A 23,475-nucleotide genomic window follows, 5' to 3' on the forward strand; every position below is an offset into this window, starting at 1 on the left:
TGTTTGTTTATTTTGGGCTACATCAAGTCTTAGTTGCCGCATATGTGCTGTTTGTTGCAGTGCCCAGACTCTCTCGCTGTGGCGCTCAGGCTCAGTAGTGGCGGCACGCAGGCTTAGTTGCCTCACAGCAAATGGGATCTTAGTTCCCCTACCAGAGATTAAACCCAGGTCCACTGTATTGAAAGGCAGATTCTTAGCCCCTGAACCACTATGGAAGTCCTTAGACTATTGTTTTTTTCTTCTTTTTACATCGGTCTCTTTGTCCAGCCCCTCCCTAACTCTTCAAGAATAATTGGAAAGGTTTTTAGGGTTTGTTTTGTCTTTGTTTTTGGCATTTCAAGATTAAAGCAGCTGTAAATCTGTGAACAGCAGTGAATTCAACCTGTACTGTATTTTTTTTTTTTTAAAGTAGTCAATCCGGGCAAAGTTCTACCACCAAAATCGAGGTGAAGAGGATGGAACTCTGGAAGTAAAGAGAAACCCACAGAGCCTTTGACTTTCTCCTCTCTGCTCTTTTTGGCTGCCCGTGCCCTTTTCCCCATGTCTGTCTGTCTCCTCCCCCTCCATGTTCCAGCCCTCTCGCCTCCTCCTATCAGCCCGTTGGCTCCCATTCCATCCTTGCTCTTCCATGTTCCCCCTTCCAGCTAAGTGGCATATGGAACTAACATTACTCCTTAGCATTTCCTGCACTTCCATCACCAATACTTTTACCATAAGCCCGTAATTTCCAGACTAAGGCGAGCTGCACATGTCACATTTCTCTAAGGGAGAAAGAGATCAGATCGCTTCTTAGGTGTGACCCCTGGCTAATTTGCTTTGCAGTCTTGGATAGAGAAAACTTTTGGTCCTCAGCCTCAGGTTTCTTTGCATGATTGGTTCCCATTTTTGCCCAAATCAGCGGTTTCCGATTGGTGGCTGGACACGAGGGCTTCCGTGTCTCGGTGTTTGCTTGGCTCCTGTCATTGCCAATCCTGCTGTCATTTTGAAAGAGGTGGCAGGGAAGGAGGCCAAGGTCGAGGGCTTCTTCTCCGAGTCTGCTGAGCCTCCCCCGCCTCTTCTGCCCTGCCAGCCCTCCTGGGCCACGTGGGGAGGCAGGCCAGGCACAAGAGGGTCAGGTTCAGGCCTGGGGCTCTTTTCCTAACAGCTGTTCTCTTTCTCCTCCTCTGTTTCCTCTTGCTTCCAGGAGATCACCATGGAGAAACGTGCGACTTTGGGGTGTGGGCCCTAAGTTAGGAGGATAAGGATGGTCCAGGGTTCAGTTCACAGTGGGCTCTGTGACCCTGGGTAAGTCACAGGGTTGGTTTCCACCTGGCTTTGTCAGTTGCCCGAGGAGCTGGATTAGATCCAGTGGTTCCCCAGAGGTGTGGTGATGGGTCCTTTGGTTCTCAGAAGCACTTTTCTAAAGCCAGCTGGAAGTTAGGCAGAGGCCCATACAAGGGCTGTGGGAGGTGTCCAGGCCTGTGTCTGAAGATGTGGTGTCGTCTTAGGTGGGCTGTGCCGCTCGTCTGGGCTGGGTGGGCCAGGAGCTGTGATCTGCCGGCCTATGGGTCACCACGTGATGAAGCTGAGGAAATGAATTAACTTCTGTTTTACAGACCGTTCATCCACTTGGTACTTGGGGGGTAGGTAGCTGTCACTGTCCACACCAGACCCATGGCAGAGATCCTGAGCTGTGTTCTCTTTTCGGACCCTGCTGACTGAGGACTCGGTGGAATTTCTATAAGTGGTCCCAGCCCAGCTGGGCTCCAATCCCTGGAAACTGGTTTCAGGGGTCCAGGAAGCCATTTTTGTACCTTTTGTTGATTTGCCCCATTGGAGTTAACCAGGTGCTTTGCTTTCAAAAGTGAATGAAGGGTCAGAACTCTTGCCCTCCCCTGCTCCATCCTTTCCTCTCCAGTGACCCAGTCCAGTTTGACTAAGTTAGCCAGCCCCTCTGGGCAGGGCACCAGCAGGGGACACCGAGACCTCAGACCTTAGCAAGACTGTTTGGAGGAGAGACCACAGGAGGAAAGACAGCCAGGCATCCTATGGCCGAGCTGCGGATCCCTGAGGACCCTGGTGGGTGGATGGGGGGGCTTCCCTGGGGTGGGATCCAGTTGCCTGCAGGTTCAATGAAGTCTAGTACCTGGGGAAGCCCTTTGTAAAGTGTATCATGGGAAAGGAACACCAGGTGGTGTCACCGTACTTGGCAGCAAGTCAGGGAGGCTGGCAGAGGGTGAGGCAGGGATGCACCTGAAAAGAGGCACAGCATCTAGTTGGAGGCATTGATAGGAGGGGGCTGGGGATCCTCCTCTGGATTTGACACTTGACTCTCGTGACCATTAGAGGCTTTGGACAAGGAGTGACAGGACTTGACGTGATCGGAACAGCGTTGGGAGGTCGTGTCAGCTGTGCCCCTTGCCCTCTGGGCCTTGCTCTTCAGCCTTCCCGGGGGCCTTCGGTTGCACAGGGCCAGTGCTGCAGCTCGTGGGTAATCGCGGATGTCGTGGTTGTTTCATGAACCACAGGACTGTAGTGCAGCCCGAACAACTCCATGAGTTGAGACGCCTGCTCCCAGCTGTCCTGTAAGGTGGCAGGCATCAGACAGGTGGTGCCAGTCTCCCATGTTGGAAGCCCAACACCTTGAGCCCTGGGGGCTGTTTTTATGATCCTGGTGTGTTTTAAGAGACAACATGATTGATTTTTGAATTTCAGTAATTATCCAGATAATTGCCTGGCGGCCCAGATTTCCTTTTTGGCATCTCAACGATGAATACTGGGCTTCTCTGGCCCATAAAATCTCCCATCTCCTTTTGGGGACCAGTGACTGAGTTTGGATGTGGGCTAAGACTAGAAGTGGACAGACCCTCAAAATTTTGTAATTAGAAGGGATCTTGTGTCTGTCTGTCCAGTGTGCGAATTAGGATACCGCAGAAGCCCAGAGAGTTGGACATGACTCCCCTCAGGGCGCACAGCAGGTAGTGGCAAAGTGGGCCCAGAGTCCAGGTCATGACACTTCCTGACCAGTGTCCTTGGCACTATACCTCTGTGCTTCTTGCCCCCCCTTCCTGCTCCTGGTCTCCATTCAGACACAACCCGGCAGGACCAAGCCTTCACTGGGGCCTGCTTCCAACTCCTACTTCTCACACCTTCCAGTACCCACTGAAGGCAGCAAGGGACAGCTACTTAAAAGATGCAGCCTGCTAAACTTTCACTGATCATGGCGTTTACCAGTTCTAAAACCTTCAGCTCCCCCTGTTCCCGGTGCACTGTGCCCCCGCCGCATACACATACACACCCACACACACTGAAGTCAGACCCAGCATGACTCCTCCCCACTTCCTCTCTCCCAAACAGCCTTCTCGGCCTTTATTTTTTTTTCCCCTGTTCTGGGAATTGTTCACCTGTTCTTAAATTAAGCATGGCTAGGTCAAGGGGTGGGCAGTCAGGGAAGGCTTCCTGCAGGAAGGAAAGAGTGAGACTTAGGGGAGGAAAGCAAAGGTTTAACACAAGAGAGGGGCCGCTGCCCAGCCAGGCCCCTCCAGTGAGCCCGAAGCCCAGGTCCTGCACCAACTGCGCCAGTCCTCCCTTTACCGCCCCGAGTCTGTTCTTCTGACTGAAGAAGCATCTGCAGTGGCACCAGCTCCTCTGTCTTTACCTCGCCGAGGCAGAAGCCGAGTCCTCCGCACGCTTGGGGGAGGAGGTAGGAAGCCAGTTCCGGGCGGCGAGGGAGCCAGTCACAGGGTTTATGTTAATGTAGGCCCTCCCCCAGCCAGCGCTTAGCCTATTACCCAGGCCCTGCCGACAGCTTCATTAGTGGCGCAGCGAGCCTCAGCCTGCCTTCCACGGTTCCCTAAAATAATAAGGATGGCGTCACCGACTTCCCGCGGCCATGTGCTCCCACCCAGTGCCTTCAGAGCTCTATTGTAGGAAACAAACAAAATCCAGACACCTAGATGCTTTTTTCTTAGAGAGGTTTTTTTGTGTTAAAGTAAGGTAGGACCCTGCCCCTTAGTTAAGAATTTAAAAGATCTTTATGCCCGTGTGGAGAGCCCAGTCTTAGCTACCATTGAGGCTGCAGAATAACCTCCTGTTAGCAGAAATGAGAGAACTTCATGGTTGGTTCCAGGGTCTTCCACTGGGGACTGTGATTTCTGATCAGAGCAGTGGTGTGCTGTGGCAGGAGAATCACCCAGCTTGGGGTTCCTCAGCTCTCAGCCAACTCTGGACCTTACTGCTTCCTCTAGAAAAAGAGGGCTAAACTAGAGCAACATTTTGAAAACTGTGGGTCACGTTAATTTTTTTTTAATGTAATAGAAAAGAAAAATTGTAAACAGGGTAAGTTTTGTTTCTGTGTGTGTGCATGTAAACACACAAAAATATATGTGTCCTGAGGCAAGGTGTCAGTGTCTTTTACTGTGGGTTGTGGTCAGAAAGCCGCTGACCTAGGTGATCCTGGAAGGCCTTTCAAAGCTTTTGAAATCAATGTCCAACTTTTCCTTCAGAGCCTGACAGTTCCCCCATGGAACATGACTGATTTTTGCAGGTTTTGCCACACTGATTGTTAAAACTAGAGATTTTATGGTTAAAAGGAGAAAACCCCACGATCATCTATCATTCCTATGGAACACCTCTGGGAAGAAGCCCGTTTCCCTGCTGCCTTGGTGTCTTAGGTTGGCCTTCGAGCTAGAAATGGGCTCTGCAACAGGGGATGGCCCATTTAAAAGCTGACCTATTTAAAACCCACAGCACCAAAAAAACACGGGGTCAATCTGATTTAAGTCTTCTTCTGTTGCAAGGCTGGGACCTGAAAACTAGTTTGGTCAGGAACTGACAAGGTTGAAACCAAAGCTACAAATATTTGTTGCATGCCCATTTGGAGAAAGGAAAGATCAGACTTGGAGGTCAGTGGGAAAAACTAAAGAAAACAAGGTGTAGCTGTAAAACCCAGAGGTGTGTCTTTGGGGCACACCATTTTCAGCTCTCTAGAACATGGAGAGGCCTTCATTCCATGAAAGAGCCCTGCGGGCAGCAGAGTTAACTCAGGGCTGTGGGCCTGCCTTGACGCCCATTCTTCTGCCTTGACCGTGGACACAGCAGTGAAGGCAGCTGTGGGTCAAGGAGAAGGCAGGTGGCTTTTTCCAAGCTCGGGCTGCTATCCGTGCATTATTTCATCTAATCCAACCCCAGGTGATGGCACTATTGTCGTTGGAGGAAACAGAAGCTCAGGAGAAGTGAGGTGATGAGCTTGCGATGGGAAATTTGGACTTGAGCCAGGTCGGTCTGCCTCCAGAGCCTGCCTTCTGTCCACCTCTCTGTTGCCTCGGGAAGTGCTGGAAAAATAAAGGGCAGCCCTCTCTTGAGCTTCCTTCTCTCTGGTCTGGCCTTCAGAGGGTTTTGCTTTAGGCCCAAGCTGTCCATTTAAATCCGGGGCAGCTTCACGGGCATGTGGCCTGTGTGACCACCCAGGCCCCACGCTTAGAAGATCCTTACCCGCTCTTGGGTTTAATGCGCTGCTGTCAATGTCTGGGGATTCTTAACAGTTTTTGAGCAAGGGGGTCTTCCAGTTTCATTTTGCACTGGGCCCTGCAGATTATCTGGCCAGCCCTGGCGTTGCTAGAGTGCATCCTGATTCTTGGTCTTGCTGGGTCCCTCCTGCCTGTGCTTAGCGTGCCCGTCCTCTCCAGGCGGAGGCATGTGAAGCATGCACCCTGTTCCAGCCTCGGCCCTGCTACCTGGCACACTGGACTGGAGTTGTTTACCGGCCGTCTGTCTCCTAGCCTGCCACCACACCTCCCGCTGGCAGGGACCCCAGCTGTGGATCGTTACTGGCTCCGCGTCCCCTCCACTGCTTAGATGCACAGTGTCACAGGAGCTTGCTGGGTGGAGAGAGGGGGTTTCTTAAGGGCAGGAGAACCTGCATGCACAGCACTGGGTCAGGTCAAGAGGAGGGTGCACTGTTGACCGAGCTCCTCACCGGGCTTGCCTGGCGGGTACAAAACACACCAGAACGCGTTGTTATTGTTTATAAAAGGGAGGGCTTGTTCAGCCTGTGTCAGACCAGTTGCACTGTTAATTTCACGATAGTTTGTCTCCCTTTGCATGCCCGGCGCCTAGTGCTGTGGCCGGCACGATAAACAGGACATTTGTTAAGCAGTTGCTTGGCTGTCCGCTCCCCGCTAGGCTGATTACAGAGAAGGACAGTCCCTGACCTCTAGGAGGATCGGATGCTTAATACACGATTAAATGATTCATGCAGCAGCTGCCCTCGGTGCCCTGGGATGCTCAGAGCCGGGCGATGAAGGGTTCCTGGGGAGAGGGGCTTAACTCGGTCTGTAGGCAAGGGTGAGAGGTGGGGTGGGGGGCAATGAGATTGGAGGAAGTTGGCTGAGGTTGAGAGTAGAAGGCCTCCTTGGGTCAGTTTAGGACCTTGATTTTTTTTCCCGGAGGCGGTGGGAAGCCAAGAATGTTTTCTAGGCCAGAGTTTGTGCTTTATAGGCTAAACAGATATCATTGTCCCTTTTCTGCAAGGCAGAACCTGAGACCTCAGGGATAGAGTCAGGGTCGTTCAGCCAGCTGGGCCGGGCCTCCAGTTGGAGGTCTGTTCCCAGTAGTCCAGCATTGCTGCTGTCACAGAGACCCCATTTGGAAGCAGAATCAGACCTAGAGTGACTTAGACTACCATGAACAGGACCACGTTGCTGGCAGTAGAGAGGAATGGTCAAATTTGAGAGATCTGTGAAGACAAGATTTCACAGTTTTGAAACAAGCAACGGGTTCTTCCTTAGAGTAATAATGTGTTCGTGTTTATCAGGGATGGTTCAGCTCCCCTTGGTGAGAAATGACTGCTGAGTTTTGCTTTGGGGACGCGTTTTTCAGAAAATGCCAGAGCCGGGCAGTCTGATTTCTTAGGAACCTTCAGTGCCTCCCTACTGGCATCTCCAGGGGGGCCCGAATATGAATATGCAGACACCTCTTAGGTGTTAACACTTGAGGAATTAGCCAAAGACTCCTGTGGAGGGTTGTCATTGGGGTGACTGAAAAGCTCCCGAAAGAAGTAGAGTAAGTCCAGTCGTTGGTTCTAGAGAGAGTAACCACATTTTGATATTTTTAAACGGCCAGTGGGATTGGGAGAGAGTTTAAACCCAAAGTACAAATTTTCGGTTTAATTTTAACTTTGCGCTTAGCTCACACCCAGGGTTTGGCAGGGGGGAATGGGCCTTACTTTTTTTTTCCTGTTTTAAGCAGAACACACCCTGGATGTAACAAGGATGTTCTCTTCACATGGAGGAAGCGTTTGCAGCAGCAGCAGCACTAGGAGAAACGGGAGGAAGTGGGTTGGAATTGCGGCAGGATTTCTAAGAGTCAATTTAAGGAAGCTTGGGGTGGGTTGGACGTTTTGAAACACGCCCTGGAGCTGTAAGAAAGTGCAGCCCTGCATGGAGGCAGGTGGAATAGGGCTGGATGCCATGCCTTCGACAGGTCAGCTGTTGGACTAGACCTTTTGTTTTTTCCTGTTTGGTCCATTATAGACACATCACAGTCTGCTTACCTGCCATCCCCGATGTGACTCATCACCCCACAAAGAAACTGTGGGTTTCCCTCGTGGTTTGGGCTTTCTGGTAATATCAGCAACCTCAGGGTGTAAGCCTCAGCCCACCTACCCCACCCCTTTTGATCTCTCCCCAAACCCCGCCAGGAAGGAAATGCAGAAACCGTGGGGATCCCTAAGTCCCCACAGACCTGGAGCAGCCACCTGGCCTTCCAGACACCGCAGGCTCTCCCTCCCGAGTGACAGGAAGCAGCCTTTGCTCCTTGGGGAGGAGCGGGGTTTCAGGCCCCTGGCCTTTGTCCAGATCCTTGCTCCTGACTGCAGTGTCATTGGAATGGGGGCTGGGTTAGGTTTTGTGCTTTGGTTACCAAGGAAGTGTAACTAGGGTGGGGACAGCTGGGAGTAGCCCCCATCCCACCAGTGGAACATCTAGAAAAGGAGCTGAAGGGGGTTTAGTGCAGTCAGGGTAGTTTGTAGGATTGAATTTGGGGGTCTGGGAGAACCTGTGCCCTGCTTGGGAATAGCAAGGAAACCCTCCTCGTCTGTGGCAACACTAACCATCAGGGTCTATTCCTGCAGCTTTAGGATCAGTGGTTCTGATGTGGCTGTACAATAGGACAGCACCCCAGGAGCACCCCATGGGGCGATTATGAGGATCAAATGAGACAGTGCCTGCAAAGAAAGTGCCTGCTGAGGGCTCAGGAAAGAGCCCTTGATTGTTGTTAATAAAGAAACAATCATTGTCGTTAGTAGTGGTGTCTTGCATATTGTCCTCAAGAGGAATGGCCACCTGTTTGGGCGTGGTGCTGGGACTGGAACCTTGGGTCTATCTGGAGAATTCCCAGGCAGCACTGAGCCGTTCTGGGAAAGAGGCAGACTTCCAGGAGGAATTCCCTTGACTCTGCAGCACCGCCTCCTGCCCCACCCCCCCTTACTGAGGCCTCGTCCTTGGCTGATGGCCACAAGAATAGAAGCCCTGACCCATCTAGAGAACCACATGTCTGAAATCTTTGAAGGTGGACTGGAAATCCTCCTCCTATTTGTCTTTCTGTAATGGAACTTAAAGAATTCCAGGGCCTTCCAAGGAAAGGAGTGACTGAAGGAGCCTAGCTGTGTGACCTCAGATAGAACTGCCCACGAAGGAGGTGGCGCTCCCTCCCCAGGACAGTTGATCTCCCTCCACTGCTCTCCAAAGGCCTGGCTTCCTGGCTTCGCACTGACCTCCTGCCCCAGGGCAGAAGGCCTCACGGGGTCTACCCCCAGTCTCTTGCCAGTGACCTTGAGAAGGGGGCTTGACCTGGACATCTGTCCTCCCCTGAAGAGTGGGAAAGGACTTAACTTCCCTCGTCTCAGATCCAAGGGAAAGGTGAGCCTTGGCGCTGGTGCCTGGCTGAGGGCTTGCTGGCTCTGGATAGGAGCTGCTGCACCTGGCTTCACCTCTCTTGCCAAGTTGTTGCTGTCCTGAGCTGAGCAGGGCACCTGCAGGGTACTGTGGCCCAAACAGGCCCTGAGCTCTCCTAGTCTGACCTCTTTCAAGGGTAGGCTGAGGGAGGGGCGCAGCAGCCTGCTGTGGATTCTCTTCTCCCGTGTGGACATATGTCCCGGTGATGCCTGAGGAAGAGGACCACTGTCCTCTTGGTGACCACAGTCACCCTGGGCAAATGGACCTGCTCAGAGGTGGGGAGCAGCCCTGGACAGTGACTGGTTAGGACAGGCCTTGTTCACTTATCCAGGAGGAAAAAAGGCTGTGAGGGGCTCTCAAAAGGACAGGCCTGGTCCGAGTGACCCATTGGTGAGAAATCCAAACCTAGGGATGGAAGTCCCAGGGAGCATCAGATCCAGGCCACATCAGTACACGTTTCCTGGAGGCTGCAGAGATCAGGCTGGAGAAGGCAATGGCAACCCACTCTTGCCGGAAAATCCCGTGGATGGAGGAGCCTGGTAGGCTGCAGTCCATGGGGTCGCTAAGAGTTGGACACGACTGAAGCGACTTAGCAGCAGCAGCAGCACACATCAGGCAAGTGGGGGTGCAGTGTCAAGCACCAGATGCAGCCAGGAGGGATCACCTTTAAGGCACCCGCCATCCATGGAAGGCTGGGGAGCAGCCCCCTGTCAGCTCAGGACAGGAGTGGAAAGGCAGACCAGGCACCCTGGCATCCCTTGCTAACACCCCTGGGTCATGGCAGGCCTGAGAGCTGATGACTCTTAGGCAGCCTGTCTCCCTACAATCTGTGCTGGAGCCTGGACCCTCTCTTGTAGCCAAATCTGCCTTTTAACAACCCAGGGAGAAGTTCTTTCTCCCTCATTCGAAATAAAGGGCTTAGGGCTAAGAGAGGGGATCTAAGGTCTCTTAATAGGGCAGAACCACCTCCAGAGGCAGGAAGCCTGCAGGGCCACAGAGGTATCTCCAAAGACCAACTTCTGGACATTGCCAAGCCCAGCATTTCTATGTGGGTTCATCCTGGGCTTGTGGATGTCCATTTTCCTTCCGCATCGGCTCTCAGGACCTGAAGAGCAAAGTCTAGAGCTGTGGTATTCCGTATGGTAACTTTCATATATCTCTTTGCATTGTGATTGATTAAAGCTGAATAAAATTTAAAGCTTAGCTCCTCAGTCTCACCTTCCCGGCCACATGTGACTAGTGGCTCCTCTCCTGGATGGGTTTCCATCACCACAGGAAGTTCTGTTCGACAGCACTGGTCTCCATTCTGTAGAATGAAGAGTTGGAGGGGTCCCTGGTCTGCAGCCCTTACTGTGGGGCAGGCCAAGCTGGTGCCCAGGTGATGACTGCCAGGGTGGGTGGGCTGTCTCGGACTGTGGTGGCAGGATTGGGTACACCCCAGGACCCATCCGCATGCAGAGGGTCACAGACTCGGAGGTGAAAGGACAGTGGAGACTGAGGAGGGGGAGTAGTAGGTGGGGGGCCTCAGGAAGGCGGTCAGGCTGGGACCATGGCGGACCCTGGGGTGAGGGGCTCAGAAGGAACGGCCAGGCTCGGAGGTTCCCCAACAGCATTGTGGCTGCTGCACTGGGGAGCCTGGGGGCTGAGGTGCAGCAGTAGGGTTGGAAAGAAACTCCCAACCTTGCTGTCAACAGTGGGGTGATTGGATTTGTCTTCTCCAGTCCAGCCAAGACGCCTGTCCAGAAGGGCCCCTGGTTCTGCAGCTCCAATCACGCCAGCACCTCTCCCCCCACTCTCCCCGCCTCAGTGTCACTAAAAGCAGAGAAAGACCAGCATGGGCGCCGCGCTCCAAGGCTTCCCGTCTGCCTCCTGTCCTCCTCCAGCCCCGGCCTCAACCCCCGTCCCTCACCCCAGCTGATTCACAGCCTCCTTCCCTTCCCAGGTGAAAGAGCTCGTCCTGGACAACTGTCGGTCGAATGAAGGCAAAATCGAAGGCCTCACAGATGAATTTGAAGAACTGGAGTTCTTGAGTACAATCAACGTTGGCCTCACCTCAGTCGCAAACTTACCAAAGTTAAACAAACTTAAGAAGGTAAATAGAGCGGAGGCGCAGGTGTGCTTGGGAACTGGGCTGGGGAGGAGGACCCAGTCATTTCTCCAAGTTGAGGGAGCATAAAGGCAGGGGGGCCAGGGCGAGCCCCAGCACACCTGCCCCTTCCCTGAGCCAACTCCCTTCCTGGCCCGTCTGCGAGGAACTGAACGCCTGAGCCCAGAGCCTTAAGAGTCGTTTCTGCTTTTTCTCTCCCTGCCTCGTTTAGCTTGAACTAAGTGATAACAGAATCTCAGGGGGCCTGGAAGTACTGGCAGAAAAGTGTCCGAACCTCACGCATCTAAATTTAAGTGGCAACAAAATTAAAGACCTCAGTACAATAGAGCCACTGGTGAGTCATCGGGGCCTCCCCTCTCCTCTGGGATGGGAGGGGTTGGTACCAGGGAATACTACTTTTGCATTTGTATGACATGCTTTTTGTGTTTAATTATGTGCTATGAGATAGAATTCTGCTTCGTCTATAGAGAAACTGAGGCCTCGAGAAGTTAAGAGAGCTTGACCGAGAGGCTGAAGGATGCTGTAGGACCCAGGTCTCAATTTCTGGTCCTAGTGCTTTTCCTCTTAGTTTCCACTCAGCTTTGGAAACTCGAGCTGTCATTTCTTTAGGCTTAGAGCCTGGCTTGTGCCTTTCACTGGGGAGAGAGGAGCCATCCAGGAGCTCAGCTGGCCCTGATGGTGGCTGCCTGTTTTCTCCTTGGGTCACTGCCCCGAGGCTGGTGCCTCTGGAGGTGGGTTGCTCCTGATGCGGGTCCCCTGGGATGACAGAAAGCTATGTGGTATGGGAGCTCCATGCACTTCTCCAAAGGGTGTCGAGAAGAGTGACCCTGGTCAGCAGTCCTGGCTATGATGGTGACCACGGGCTCAAGGACCTGGGCCGCATGCCCTCCTTTGCTTGTCCACATAGAGCTGAGCACACCCAGACTTCACGACACACTCACTAGAAAAGGGCAGGTCATGGTCAGAATAGCGATTTCTGTGTTATCCGTATCTGAATGATTGTATTCACTTGACTTTAAGGAAAGGCTGTAAGATGTACCATTGATTAATTTTTATTGATTGATTAATTTTTGATTAATCATGGATTTCTGTTTTTGAAGTATAGAAATACTACTGCATTAAACTGACACTTAGCATAAATATATACATAAGAATTACTTCATAAGTTGGTTACCTTAGAATCAGGAAAGGGCCATAAGGTTAATTGGACAAGTTTGTACCTTTCCCTTTTCTGGGTATAGAAGGTAGCAGTTGGGGCATCTCTCAGTTTGGGTTCTTGTCCAAAAAGCATTCCTTGTAGTTTGTGGATACTTGAGGGGCTGGTTAATATGCCTGTGTGGTAGAATGGGAGGCTGGCATTTCTCCTCCAGACTCAGGCTTTACCTGCCCCTCTTTGGCATGGGGTCAACTACTAGAATAGATTTCCCATAGAACTTCTTCTAGGACTTCTTCGGATCTCCTAGGGGAAAGCAATTCTATTTATCTAGCTAGAAATCTCGATTTCATAACTTTATTATAAACTGAAAAAAAAATCTTTGAAGTTCTGTATAGTGTGTTTTGGGAGGCAGTTATGGAAATTGTGTATATACACGCGTGCACACACACACAGTGTTCCTTTGGCCTAGAATACTCGTGTTTGTGTCATTTCTTCCCTGGTTATCGGTGTGATTATTGTGTTTCTCTTGCTCCTGAGAGTGGGGAACCGCCTTTGGTTGGGAGAGGCGGGCCTCACCCACCCAGCCCACAGCCCAGACTCCCTCTCTACCCTTGACCTTCTGCTAAAAATGACCAGGTCTCAAATTACAAAATCTCAAGAGAATGACCTTGTTCCTGACATTGACCTTGAGGGACAGTAGCTTTAATCACCAGTTAGGCCTGGCCCCACTGGAACAGGGACTTGGCCTGAGGTGGGATACCTCCTCCTGGAAGATGAGGGAACTGTAAAGATGTAGCAATTTCTTGCTAGCTGTGTGACCCTTTCACTTCCTGGGCCTCAGAATCCAGCTGCCAACAAGTGTAACATGGACTAGAACCCGTCAGTGAAACCCATTGGTATTAAGTACTGTGGACAAAATCTGGATCCTTCATTGGTTTTTCGCTTGTCCTTTTTGACAGGCGGCATTGCAGAGTGTAAGAACACAGGTCTGAAGTGGGACTGCCTGATCAGAACTCAGTTCTCTGCCCTCTGCTTCCTCTTCTGTAAAATGAACTAATAATTATTTCTGCTTTATCAGTCTGTTGAGGATAAACTGAGTTAATACACAAAGTGCAGTATTAATTGCCATTATTATTATTCCCAAAAGGAGGTAATTTGCATTCCTGTGGCCTTTTCAGTTCCTCTCTGGCTGCTTAGACACAGGGCAGGCTCCAGAGCTCTTGGCTTATGCACCAAGAAAGCCCTAGGTTAATTTCAAACTTGTCAGTGTTATGGCAAAGGCTGAAATTGCAGAATAGAAGTGTTGGCATTGGGTAAGACTTTGAAGATCCTCAGGTCCAACCCCCCCCCCCCCATCTTTCACATGGATGAAGCTCCTCACCTGTGAGTTCTGCATGCTGTCTCACATCACCCCCACCTGTCTCCTCATCCCGCTCACTGTCTGACTTCGCTGTTTCCTTGCAGAAAAAGTTAGAAAACCTCAAGAGCTTAGACCTTTTCAATTGTGAGGTGACCAACCTGAACGACTACCGAGAAAACGTGTTCAAGCTCCTTCCGCAGCTCACGTATCTTGATGGCTACGACCGGGACGACAAGGAGGCCCCCGACTCAGATGCCGAGGGCTACGTGGAGGGCCTCGACGACGACGAAGAGGACGAGGATGGTGGGTGGCGCCAGGGAGAGGCCAGGCCAGGTTTTACAGCAGGCAGATGGGGCGTCGCTGGCCCCTGAGAGCTGCCGACCTCTTTCTAGAGCTGTGAGGGGAGCAGGCCGACTGCTTTGCTTACTGCTCTCACGGTCTGTCTCATAGGTCGACACTCCTGTAACAAAAGGGCCTGAGCCCAGAGAGACATCCGAGGTTCTCCAACTGCGTGGTAACTCCTTAGAAACCATCTGAGGGACATCCCTGGTCAGGGAGCTGAGATCCCACATGCCTGGCAGCCAGAAAGCCAAAACAAAACAGAAAAGATGTGGCAGATGAAAAGACTTTAAAATTGGTCCACATCAAAAAAACATCTGAGTCCTCCTTTAAATTTTTTTCCCTTTTCCAAAGTCCTCCCCAAAATGAGATCCTATGGTGTCTCTTGCTTGGATTTGCTTCTGGGGAGGAGATGAGCGATGGAGGAAGGTGGAGCAAGGCCTTAGGGTCCCCTCTTCTCATCTAGGGTCCAGTGGTGGAGGTGAAGTCATGGCTGGAGAGATTGTGGGGCCCCCTGGTGGCTGCCACCCATAGGACCACATGGCAGGACCTGGGGGGTGAGGACTCAGGAGCCCCAGGGATCTTGGAAGCAGAGGAGGTTGTAGGCAGCACACTGGGCTCCCTAGTGGCACAGTGAGGAGTCAGGGACTTACAGGAAGGAGAGAAGGAACAGGAAGGAGGACCTCCCGTCTTATCTCCTCTCCACGCTGACAGCTCAGTGCCACTTGCGTGCAGGGCTTTGTGGCCGAAGTTGAGGGTTGAGACTTGGCCTGAATATTTCACAGATGAGAGTGCTTATCCCTTCTTAGGTGGGAGTATTTTACTAGGTATTCAGACATCCAGTTTGCCTTAGTTTGTTCCATCTTGTGCTGGGACAGAAAAGTCTCAGGACTACAATCCTGAGACCAGGCTTCTGAGCCCAGCTCTGCAACTGACTCCTTGTATGATCTTGAACAAGTCACTTCTCCCCTCTGGGACTTGGCTTCCTCACCTGTAGATTTTGGCTTGATACTCTCTCTGAATAAATTGACTTCTTGGCTTTCCTGGGCGCTGTAATTTGGCTCCCCAATTTGGCATTTTCTCTGCCATCTTAGCCTCCATGTGGGATCTTTCCTTCTCAGAATCCTTGGGAAGAGGGCTTACCTTTGAGGTCATTCTAGAATGCTCATTATTTGGATGACTTCAGGGTGTGTTCAGTCACATTAAAGCATCCAGGCTGTGAGCTGGATGGGTGTGAGAGTCGTGGCCCCTACATCAAGGAGTGCATCTCTTGTGCCAGACCCAGCGACCTGGGGCCTGTACTGCGGGAAAGAGGGGTCAGCTCACCATGCCTTTATCCTTGTCCCCATTTCCACTCGCAGAGGAAGAGTACGATGAAGATGCTCAGGTAGTGGAAGACGAGGAGGACGAGGAGGAGGAGGAGGAAGGGGAAGAAGAGGACGTGAGTGGAGAGGAAGAGGTAAGAGGCTGGGCTGGGCTGGGGGACCATCTCTTGGAGTCCCCCTTACTTGCTTTGCTGTGTCTGAATCAGTCCCACTAACTGCCTGACTGATCGGCCTTAGCAGCCAGGAGCCCTGAGTGTGTATTGAATCACTTTAGGGCCTGTTACTGGGCTGATTTGGTCAGCCCTGGAAAAGAAAGAGGGGGTTCTGGAGGCCAGTAAGGAGGTGACTCTTCTGCTGGGACAGCCTGGTATTTGTTTCCATGTAAGAATCAGTTCTTATAGAATCCACATCCCCATTTTCCACCTTTTTGCATTTGTGTGTTAATTCAGATACTCAGCACTTAGAGTATGCTGGGGAAAAATCAAGGACTGCATTGGACTGATGGGTAATAGGATAAGACACTGCTGGATTCCACATCAGAGGGTGGCAAGGGTCCCCCACACACAGCGGATAAAGTGCCATTATCCTGACACACTGGCCGGCATTCTTCAGCGAGGTCTGGGATGTGTCTGTGACAGGGTACAGCCTGTTTCTACCACTTGCTAGCTGTGTGTCCCTGGGCAAGTTGCTTGACCTTCTGAGCCCGTTTCTTCATAGGTGTCATTTTACAGCTGGGTTGTAAATAGGGAGCAACTCACTGGATTGTTAAGAGGATAAAATAATTTGTAAGTAAAATCCCTAAGGACAGGGAGTGTTTGACCACTTACTATTTTAGGCTTTCACACCCTTCAAGGTCCTGGCTCTGTGTGCCTGGTTTTGCACTTGGATGGATGTTCTGAGTCTTTCTAAAGCAGAGTCATTTCCCCTGACTTCAGGTTTCTAAATCTGACTGCAAAAGTTAGACGGAGAGAGGTTTAAAATGGTGACAGCACAGACAAGGTACCTGCCTTCTCCCGTAACTTCCTGTCTCTCCCCATCAAGGACACAGACACTTGTCTGCCACACAGGCTCTCTCAGGTGGGACCTCCTGGCTGGCCCCTCGTGCTGGGGAGAGGCAGCTCAGGGTCAGAGGAGAAGCCGGTGACACAGGCTTGGTTCCCCCCTAGCGGTGCTGCCTTGTATCTCTCCTGCCCAGGTGCAGGCTGCTAAGTTCACCACTAAAGAATATTATGTATTTTAAAAATAGAGAGAGCAAAACAGCACGCCGCCCCCCAGGACAGGGTAATAAGGCATTTTGGCCAATGGACTTGCTCTTCCTGTCACAGGAGTCTCCAGAATGCAGAGGGTTTTTGTTTTGGGATTGGGTGGTGGTGGTGTGTTTTTTTTTTCTTCCTCTTCTGTAATCTCATTAACCATCTGCAGATTTCACACACACATACACACACAGTCTTAGCAAACAGACTGATTAAGGAACTATTTGGTGACATTATGAAAGGATATTTCCCTTGACAAAAAGAAGTCTATTGCCAAGTTCTTTTTAAACAATGGGTTGCCTGGTGCTTCAGGAACAGTATCATGCAGATTCAATTAGCCTGGACCTCCAGGAGCAGCGTAAAGTGTGGTCCTGGGTTGAGGGTGAATTCACACCCCTTGCTGAATCTCAAGTTGCTGGAAGTGATTTTCTTTGAGGCGGGGAAGAGGGGAGGACATTGCATTTTCCCTCTCCTCCAAGTGATCCAAGTTGCAAGAAAGTGAAGGGGCTGGGTAGGGTGAGGCTGGACTCACCCACGGAATCTGGATTGGGGTTTTCCCTTGAACTAAAACTAGATTGAGGGCAGATGAAAGTTTGGCCTACTTCATGTGATAGAGAGTCTCTGGGGGAACTCGTTCCCCTGGGAGGGCACACTGCAGAGCTGCCCGAGTTACGAGGACTTCAGGTCAGGAATTCTTAACCTGGGCATAGAATCCACTCCCACTCCCCGTTCTTGCAGGTATTGTATGTGATATGGGTGTTTCCTGGAAAAGAGGTTCAAAGCTTTCTACAGATGCTTAAAGGTGGTCCTTGATGTAAAAGAATCTCTGCTTTAGATTCACCTGACCAAACCTTGGGGCTGCTGAGAGGCTGGCCCTCACCTTTCTGAGCTCAGCATCAGGGAAAGTGGCTTCTTCCCCATGTCCCAAGGCCAGGGCGTTCCTAAAATCCAATGTCGTTTTCTCTTCTAGGAGGATGAGGAAGGTTATAACGACGGGGAAGTAGACGATGAGGAAGATGAAGAGGAGCTTGGTGGTATGGCAGCCTTTTTACTCTCCAAGGGTAGCAGGCTGACCCCTTCGGTCATGGTAGATTGCTGGGCCCTGAGGACCAGGCCTCAGTTTGCCAGGGACAACAAAGTGTCCTAGACTTGAGCTCCCTGCTTTCCTGGCGGGTGGACGGAGTCAGAGGCGAGATCCATGTCTAACCTGAATGCCTTTTCCTTACTCTTCCAGAAGAAGAAAGGGGTCAGAAGCGAAAACGAGAACCTGAAGATGAGGGAGAAGACGATGACTAAGCGGAATAACCTATTTTGAAAAATTCCTATTGTGATTTGACTGTTTTTACCCGTACCCCCCCAAATCCCGCCCCCTGAAACTTATTTTTTTCTGATTGTAACGTTGCTGTGGGAACGAGAGGGGAAAAGTGTACTGGGGGTTGTGGGGGGAGGGAGGGTGGGAGGGGGTGGAATAAAATACTATTTTTACGGCCACTCTTTATTTTTTTCCCCTAATTTTTCTTTGTGTCTGGTTCTGTCCCTGTAAACGCAATAGCTGAGTACACACAAGTGAACGTTTGTTCCTTACCCTCAAAGAGGATGATTTGGAGATCTCTGACATTTCCTGATACTTCCCAAGTCTCGAGTTGATTGGAAGGCCAGGGCTGGCCTCAGTTTGGTTTCTCAAAGCCCAGGAGGGCTGAGCACCAGCCGCATCTTACCTCTTGTTCCGGATCCCATGATTTTCACGTTTCTTGGGCCGTCTAGAGGCAGCAAGCGCCTTGATTGTAAATAGCAACCTAAAGGCGAATCTTGGCACTGGTCTGGGGACCTTCCCCGTCTTCCATCCCCTTTCTCTCTTCCCAGACGGTGGTGGGCTTTGCTCTCCTGAGAAAACTCTGATGTCACTCTTGAGTGATGAGCCAGAGAGCTGGAAACAGCAGGCTTCAGAGTTTAGGAGTAAAATGGATTCAGTAATTCTAATTAAAAGAGAAGAAGCAAACCCTCAAACTTCAACCTCTTTCAAAGATACAAAAAAAACAAAACTGTCCCTATCTTGTTGTGTAAAATATTAGAATGCTTTGTTTTACAAAATGACAGGAGAATTCTTCTGCGCGTCCTGCTCGGCCTAGACCATTTTTACAGACCTAGGCACGGGACACACTGCTGCATGTCGGCTGGGTTTTTTTTTCATACACCCGAGCACGGAAAAACTTAACGCAAAATTGTATTTTCTTACCTAGTGGAGATCTGAACTGACTGCAAATCCCTAGTGAATGTACAGGTTTGCTTTTCTGTCCCTCTCCTGATTGCTTTCCAAGTGGCGTGTGACTTCCTAGCCCATGTTTCATCTGGATCAAAGAGCATCTGCACCGGTTTTCCTCCCCCTCAGAAGAGCCAAACTTTTGAGTTTTATGTCTGTTTGTCATTGATAAATTTCAATAAATCTTTTTATACAATTTTTTTTGGGGTGGCTTCTTTTGAGTCCCAACAGGCCATTGGTCTATGACACCATCTAGATAACCTGCCAGGGGGTGGGGGCGGGGGGCAGGAAGCTTCACGTTGATTACCTGATGAAATAGGTTTTCTTACAAGATCTGTAACCTGATTAAGTTTGGCTACTCTGGGTCTCAACTCAAGACTTGGTGTGCAGTCTTCAATAAAGACTGGATTTGGGCAGGGAAGTGGTGGAGGATGGGGGTTTAAAAAGATAAAGATACAAAAAGGTTTATTAAACACCAAAAAGCCGGCCTTGGGACCTTATTTTTAGTATATTTTATTGTTTTGTTCAGACTGTAAAAAGAATACAGGAAAACCAAAAGAATGTACAAAACAAATTTGTTCCTTTTTCATTTAGCGTTAAGTATGATAGTTTCTCCCTCTAAAGAGGCTTCAAAAGCAAAGCATATACCTGAAATGGCTATGTAGTAGTCCATTAATTTACTTAATTCTAACCAAATGGTAAGATATTCAGGTTATTTTCAACTTAACCACTAGACATTGTGTTATATTCTTTTATGAATTTGATAGTCCAAATGCTTAGTCATTGTACCAAAAATTGATGTTTATAAGTCTCATGTGCAAGGTTCTGTGTTTTCCAAAAAGATCATACCACATACTGTAGTAGTTGATACATATACACAGAAATTCATTCTCAGCCATAAGGGCTTGAACCTCACAGCAAGCCCTAGATCCTATGTGATTCCAGCAGAAAGGGTGGTGCCTGGATACTTGGACATTTTCTGGCTCCAGGTGTAGGTTGGGGAGGTGGCCTCCTAGAGGCCAAGTGCTATGCCTGGCATCAGGACTGTGAGAATGGCCAGGTGTGCCCTGCCTCCCAGAGCTGGGAAAGGAACGTGGGAGTGGAGTGAAACGCAGCGAGACTGGTGTCAGGTTTTCTGATATTGACTCCTATGAGGGCTTTTAAGAATCAGTTAATTTCACATAGATTGGAAGTAAATTGTAAAATGGATGATGGTGGGTGAGTTAGTGCTGATGAGACCCAAGAGGAAGAACCTATCTGTCAGTCATATTAGGCAGTCACATCAGCTTTTGAGATAAGGTCTTACTGTGCCCATTTTACTAATGAGGAAAACAGGTCCAGTGACTTGGAGGTATGAAGAACAGGAGGCAGGGTGAAACCTAGGTCTCTGGGCTATTTCCATTTCATCAAACTTAGTCATGTATGGCAAGTAGGAAGAGGAAGCTCAACCAGAGGGAGGGAAGCAGCTCCTCATTGAGCTCTTGCTGAATACCTGGTATCGCATCTCATTGACCTGATTGAATCCTCACAGCCATCTTAGGTGCCATAATCCTTGTTATATGGGTGGTTCAGAGAGTGAGTCCCAAGGTCACGCAGTCAGATAAAAGCAGCATCGAGAATAAACAAGGGATGTGTGGTTCCAGCACCAGCCCTCCTAGCAGATGGTGGTGGTTTAGTCGCTAGGTCGTGTCCAACTCTCACAACCCCCATGGACTATAGCCCTCCAGTCTCCTATGTCCATGGAATTCTCCAGGCAAGAATACTGGAGTGGGTTGCCATTTCCTTTTCCAGAGGATCTTTCCCACCCAGGAATCGAACCCCAGTCTCCTGCATTGCAGGCATTCTTTACGACTGAGCTACAAGGGAATCCCTCTTACCAGGTGGCTTAGTGGTCAAGAATCCTGCCAGTGCAGAAGATCCCTGGGTCAGGAAGAAATGGAAATTTATTTCCTTGAAGGAGGAAGTGGCAACTTTCCCTTGAAGAAGGAAATGGTATACTTTCCCAGCTGTGGACAGAAGACCCCGGCTGGCTACAGTACAGGGATTCATAAAGAGTTGGACCCAACTTAGCACGCACATACACACCAGAGTACCTCCAGCCTCCTCTTCCCCCAAGCTGCAACCAGCTGTGTTGAAGCAGTTACCCTTGCTCACCCGTGGTGCCAGGTTTCCCCACCAGGTCTAGCAAATGCCACAGGATGGACCCTTGAGACAGAAGGGCCCTTAGAAATCACCTAGTCCTCAACCGACCCTCTCATTTGATGAAAGAGGAAACCAAACCCGGGGAAGGTAAGTGATGTGCCCAAGGTCATCCTGCAAGACAGTGGCAGAGCCCAGACTCCCATTCCTGGGCTTCTGAAGAGCCACGTCTCTCACAGCTGCACCCTGTGGTTGGAGGGAAGCCAGCTGTCATGAGACGTAGGATGTACTCAGTGTAACGTCTTCCAGAACACAGCCAAGTCTTGGGGGGAAAGGATGTGGTGAGTGCATGCCACACCTGTCTTATGTGACTTTGGGGTTCACCTATGTGTTTAAATAGTCACTGTGGGTTTGCCTTCCTGGTAGTGTCTGAGAGGTTGATCATCCTAGAAAAGGTGTGAATTTGTTGATGGAGAGAGTAATGTGACGATTCTTGATCATGAGTTCCTTCTTTGTGTAATGTGCTGTATCTACTGCCTCCTTCAATCCTCATACAGATTTCAGAGACAAAACCAAGGCTTAGAGAGGTGAAACAGCTAGCCTCAAACTTGTCTTTCTGATACAAGGGACCTTGTTCTCACGCACTACATTGAAAGAGCCAGGCAGATGAGGGAAGAGGGGATAAGCAGTTCAGTTTGTCTCATTTGCTGACTTGCAAAGGCTGTTTTTATCCTCATTCAGAAACTCATTGTTCTTGGTTGGAAAGATTCCCACAGTGGGTCCCTAATAAGCAGCTTTGGACAATGGCAGCCCTGAGTCCCAGGACCAGCCCTTGAACAGGCCCCTGTGGCCCGCTGGACCAGGGGTGAGTGGGGCCAAGGACTGGAGATGGTGAGACAGATGAGGGCAGGTCTGAGGCTTCATCTGCCTGACTGAGGCCCTCAAGGTAGCCACAAATATGCCAGCAAATGGAAAGACCAGAGACATTCAAACCTGACAGGGCTTCCGTGGACTGCCAGCAGTCTATGATTGCAGGGGCTGATGCAGGGGACATCAGTGGAGTTGGCCACCAAGCATCAGCTGCTATTTGTCAAGGGACCGATGAAAAGACTTGCACAGATATGGACCACTCCCATTCCTGAAGTTCAGATGGGGCTGACCCCCACTTCTGTGGTTCCTGGGATGAGCAAGTGACCCTGTCCTGGTCGATCAGCATATTCCAAACTTTGACCATAGTGTGGTCCGAGGAAAGCCTGGAAACCAAATTGGTTAAATGAGGCTTGGTCCTTGGGATTTTGAAAATTGAGAAACCTACTACTAGGGGTACTGGGCTGGGAGGATGGAGGGACATCCCTTGGAGAGAGACTCTAGATGTCTCCAATTTGGCCTGAGAGAGTCCTGACGAATTCAGAGAAGTGAAGATACCAGCATACCAGCATACATAGGACTTATTGTTTGCTGGACTTTGTACATTATTTTGCTCGTTTCTCGGAATAATCCTGATGGTCATCGTTATCCCAATTTCAAAAACTGAATACATATAAGTACTTGATAAATATTAGCTGCTCCGTGCCAATCAGCCTGGTGTTTCCCAAATTTCCCTAGAAAGGATCCTCGGTGCTTGACAGACTGCCAGGTGTCACCCCTGGGAATTCTGGTCCAGGAGCTCTGGATCAGGGCCCAGGAATCTGTGTTTTAACAAGTGCCCTGCGGATTCTCAGCATCAAGGACATTTGGGAAGTGCATTCGACTCAGTCCCTACCACAGCCTACCAAGAAAGGTTATTACAGACATTTTAATTTAAAGTTGCAGGAAGCAAGGCTCAAGAGAGGTTAGGTAACCTGCCCAAGCTGACACAGGTGGCGAGTGACCGAGCTGGGGTTTGAACCTGGATCTACCTGATTTTCACACTCCTTGTGTAAAGGGGGTGATAACAACTGCCTGTATGTTTCACAGGTCATGAAAGACTCAAATGATGGAAAGAACTTCACAAAGTGGAAAGTGAAAACCACTACTGAGAAAGAGAAGTGGTGATTTATGAAAAAGAAGCCCAAGTAACAAGAGAAAAACAAAAGACCTAAAAGTGAAAGTCGCTCAGTCGTGTCTGACTCTTTGAGACCCCATGGACTCTTTGAGTCCATGGAATTCTCCAGGCCAGAATACTGGAGTGGGTAGCCTTTCCCTTCTCCAGGAGATCTTCCCAACCCAGGGATCAATCCAGGTCTTCCTCATTACAGGCAGATTCTTTACCAACTGAGCCACTAGGAAAGCCCACGGAGTAGGTAGCCTATACCTTCTCCAGTGGATCTTCCTGACCCAGAAATCAAACTGGAGTCTCCTGCATTGCAGGCGGATTCTTTACAAACTGAGCTATCAGGGAAGCCCTAAACCACTTGGTAACTGAGATGACCTACATGGAAGTTTTTCCCTCCCTTTTAAAATTTGCATATAATAAAATTTGCTTTTTGTGTCAACCACCAGATAGACTAGATTTTAGTTTGTAGATCTTAGTTGTAAAAAGAAATGGATCAACTCTCTGGGAATGTCCTAAGTCTTGCTGATGGACTTCTGAAAGTGTTACAAGTCTTGGCTGGGACTCAGAG

General features: G+C 50.1%; 1 protein-coding gene across 2 annotated transcripts in view; it reads left to right on the top strand.

The window, feature by feature from the left end:
* Positions 1 to 18,933, top strand: part of LOC120860872 (acidic leucine-rich nuclear phosphoprotein 32 family member A) — a 38,514-nt gene extending 19,581 nt beyond the window's left edge. For both annotated transcript variants that reach the window (XM_040236573.1, XM_040236574.1), the window contains exons 2-7: positions 10,876 to 11,025; positions 11,252 to 11,374; positions 13,661 to 13,859; positions 15,257 to 15,354; positions 17,444 to 17,507; positions 17,708 to 18,933. In XM_040236573.1, coding sequence (XP_040092507.1) covers positions 10,876 to 11,025; positions 11,252 to 11,374; positions 13,661 to 13,859; positions 15,257 to 15,354; positions 17,444 to 17,507; positions 17,708 to 17,769 — 696 coding nt within the window. In that variant the 3' untranslated portion in view covers positions 17,770 to 18,933. The remainder of the gene's footprint in view (positions 1 to 10,875; positions 11,026 to 11,251; positions 11,375 to 13,660; positions 13,860 to 15,256; positions 15,355 to 17,443; positions 17,508 to 17,707) is intronic.
* The last annotated feature ends 4,542 nt before the right edge of the window (positions 18,934 to 23,475 follow it).

This window comes from Oryx dammah, unplaced genomic scaffold (assembly GCF_014754425.2).
Source record: "Oryx dammah isolate SB20612 unplaced genomic scaffold, SCBI_Odam_1.1 HiC_scaffold_11209, whole genome shotgun sequence".
Classification (NCBI taxonomy): Eukaryota; Metazoa; Chordata; class Mammalia; order Artiodactyla; family Bovidae; genus Oryx; species Oryx dammah.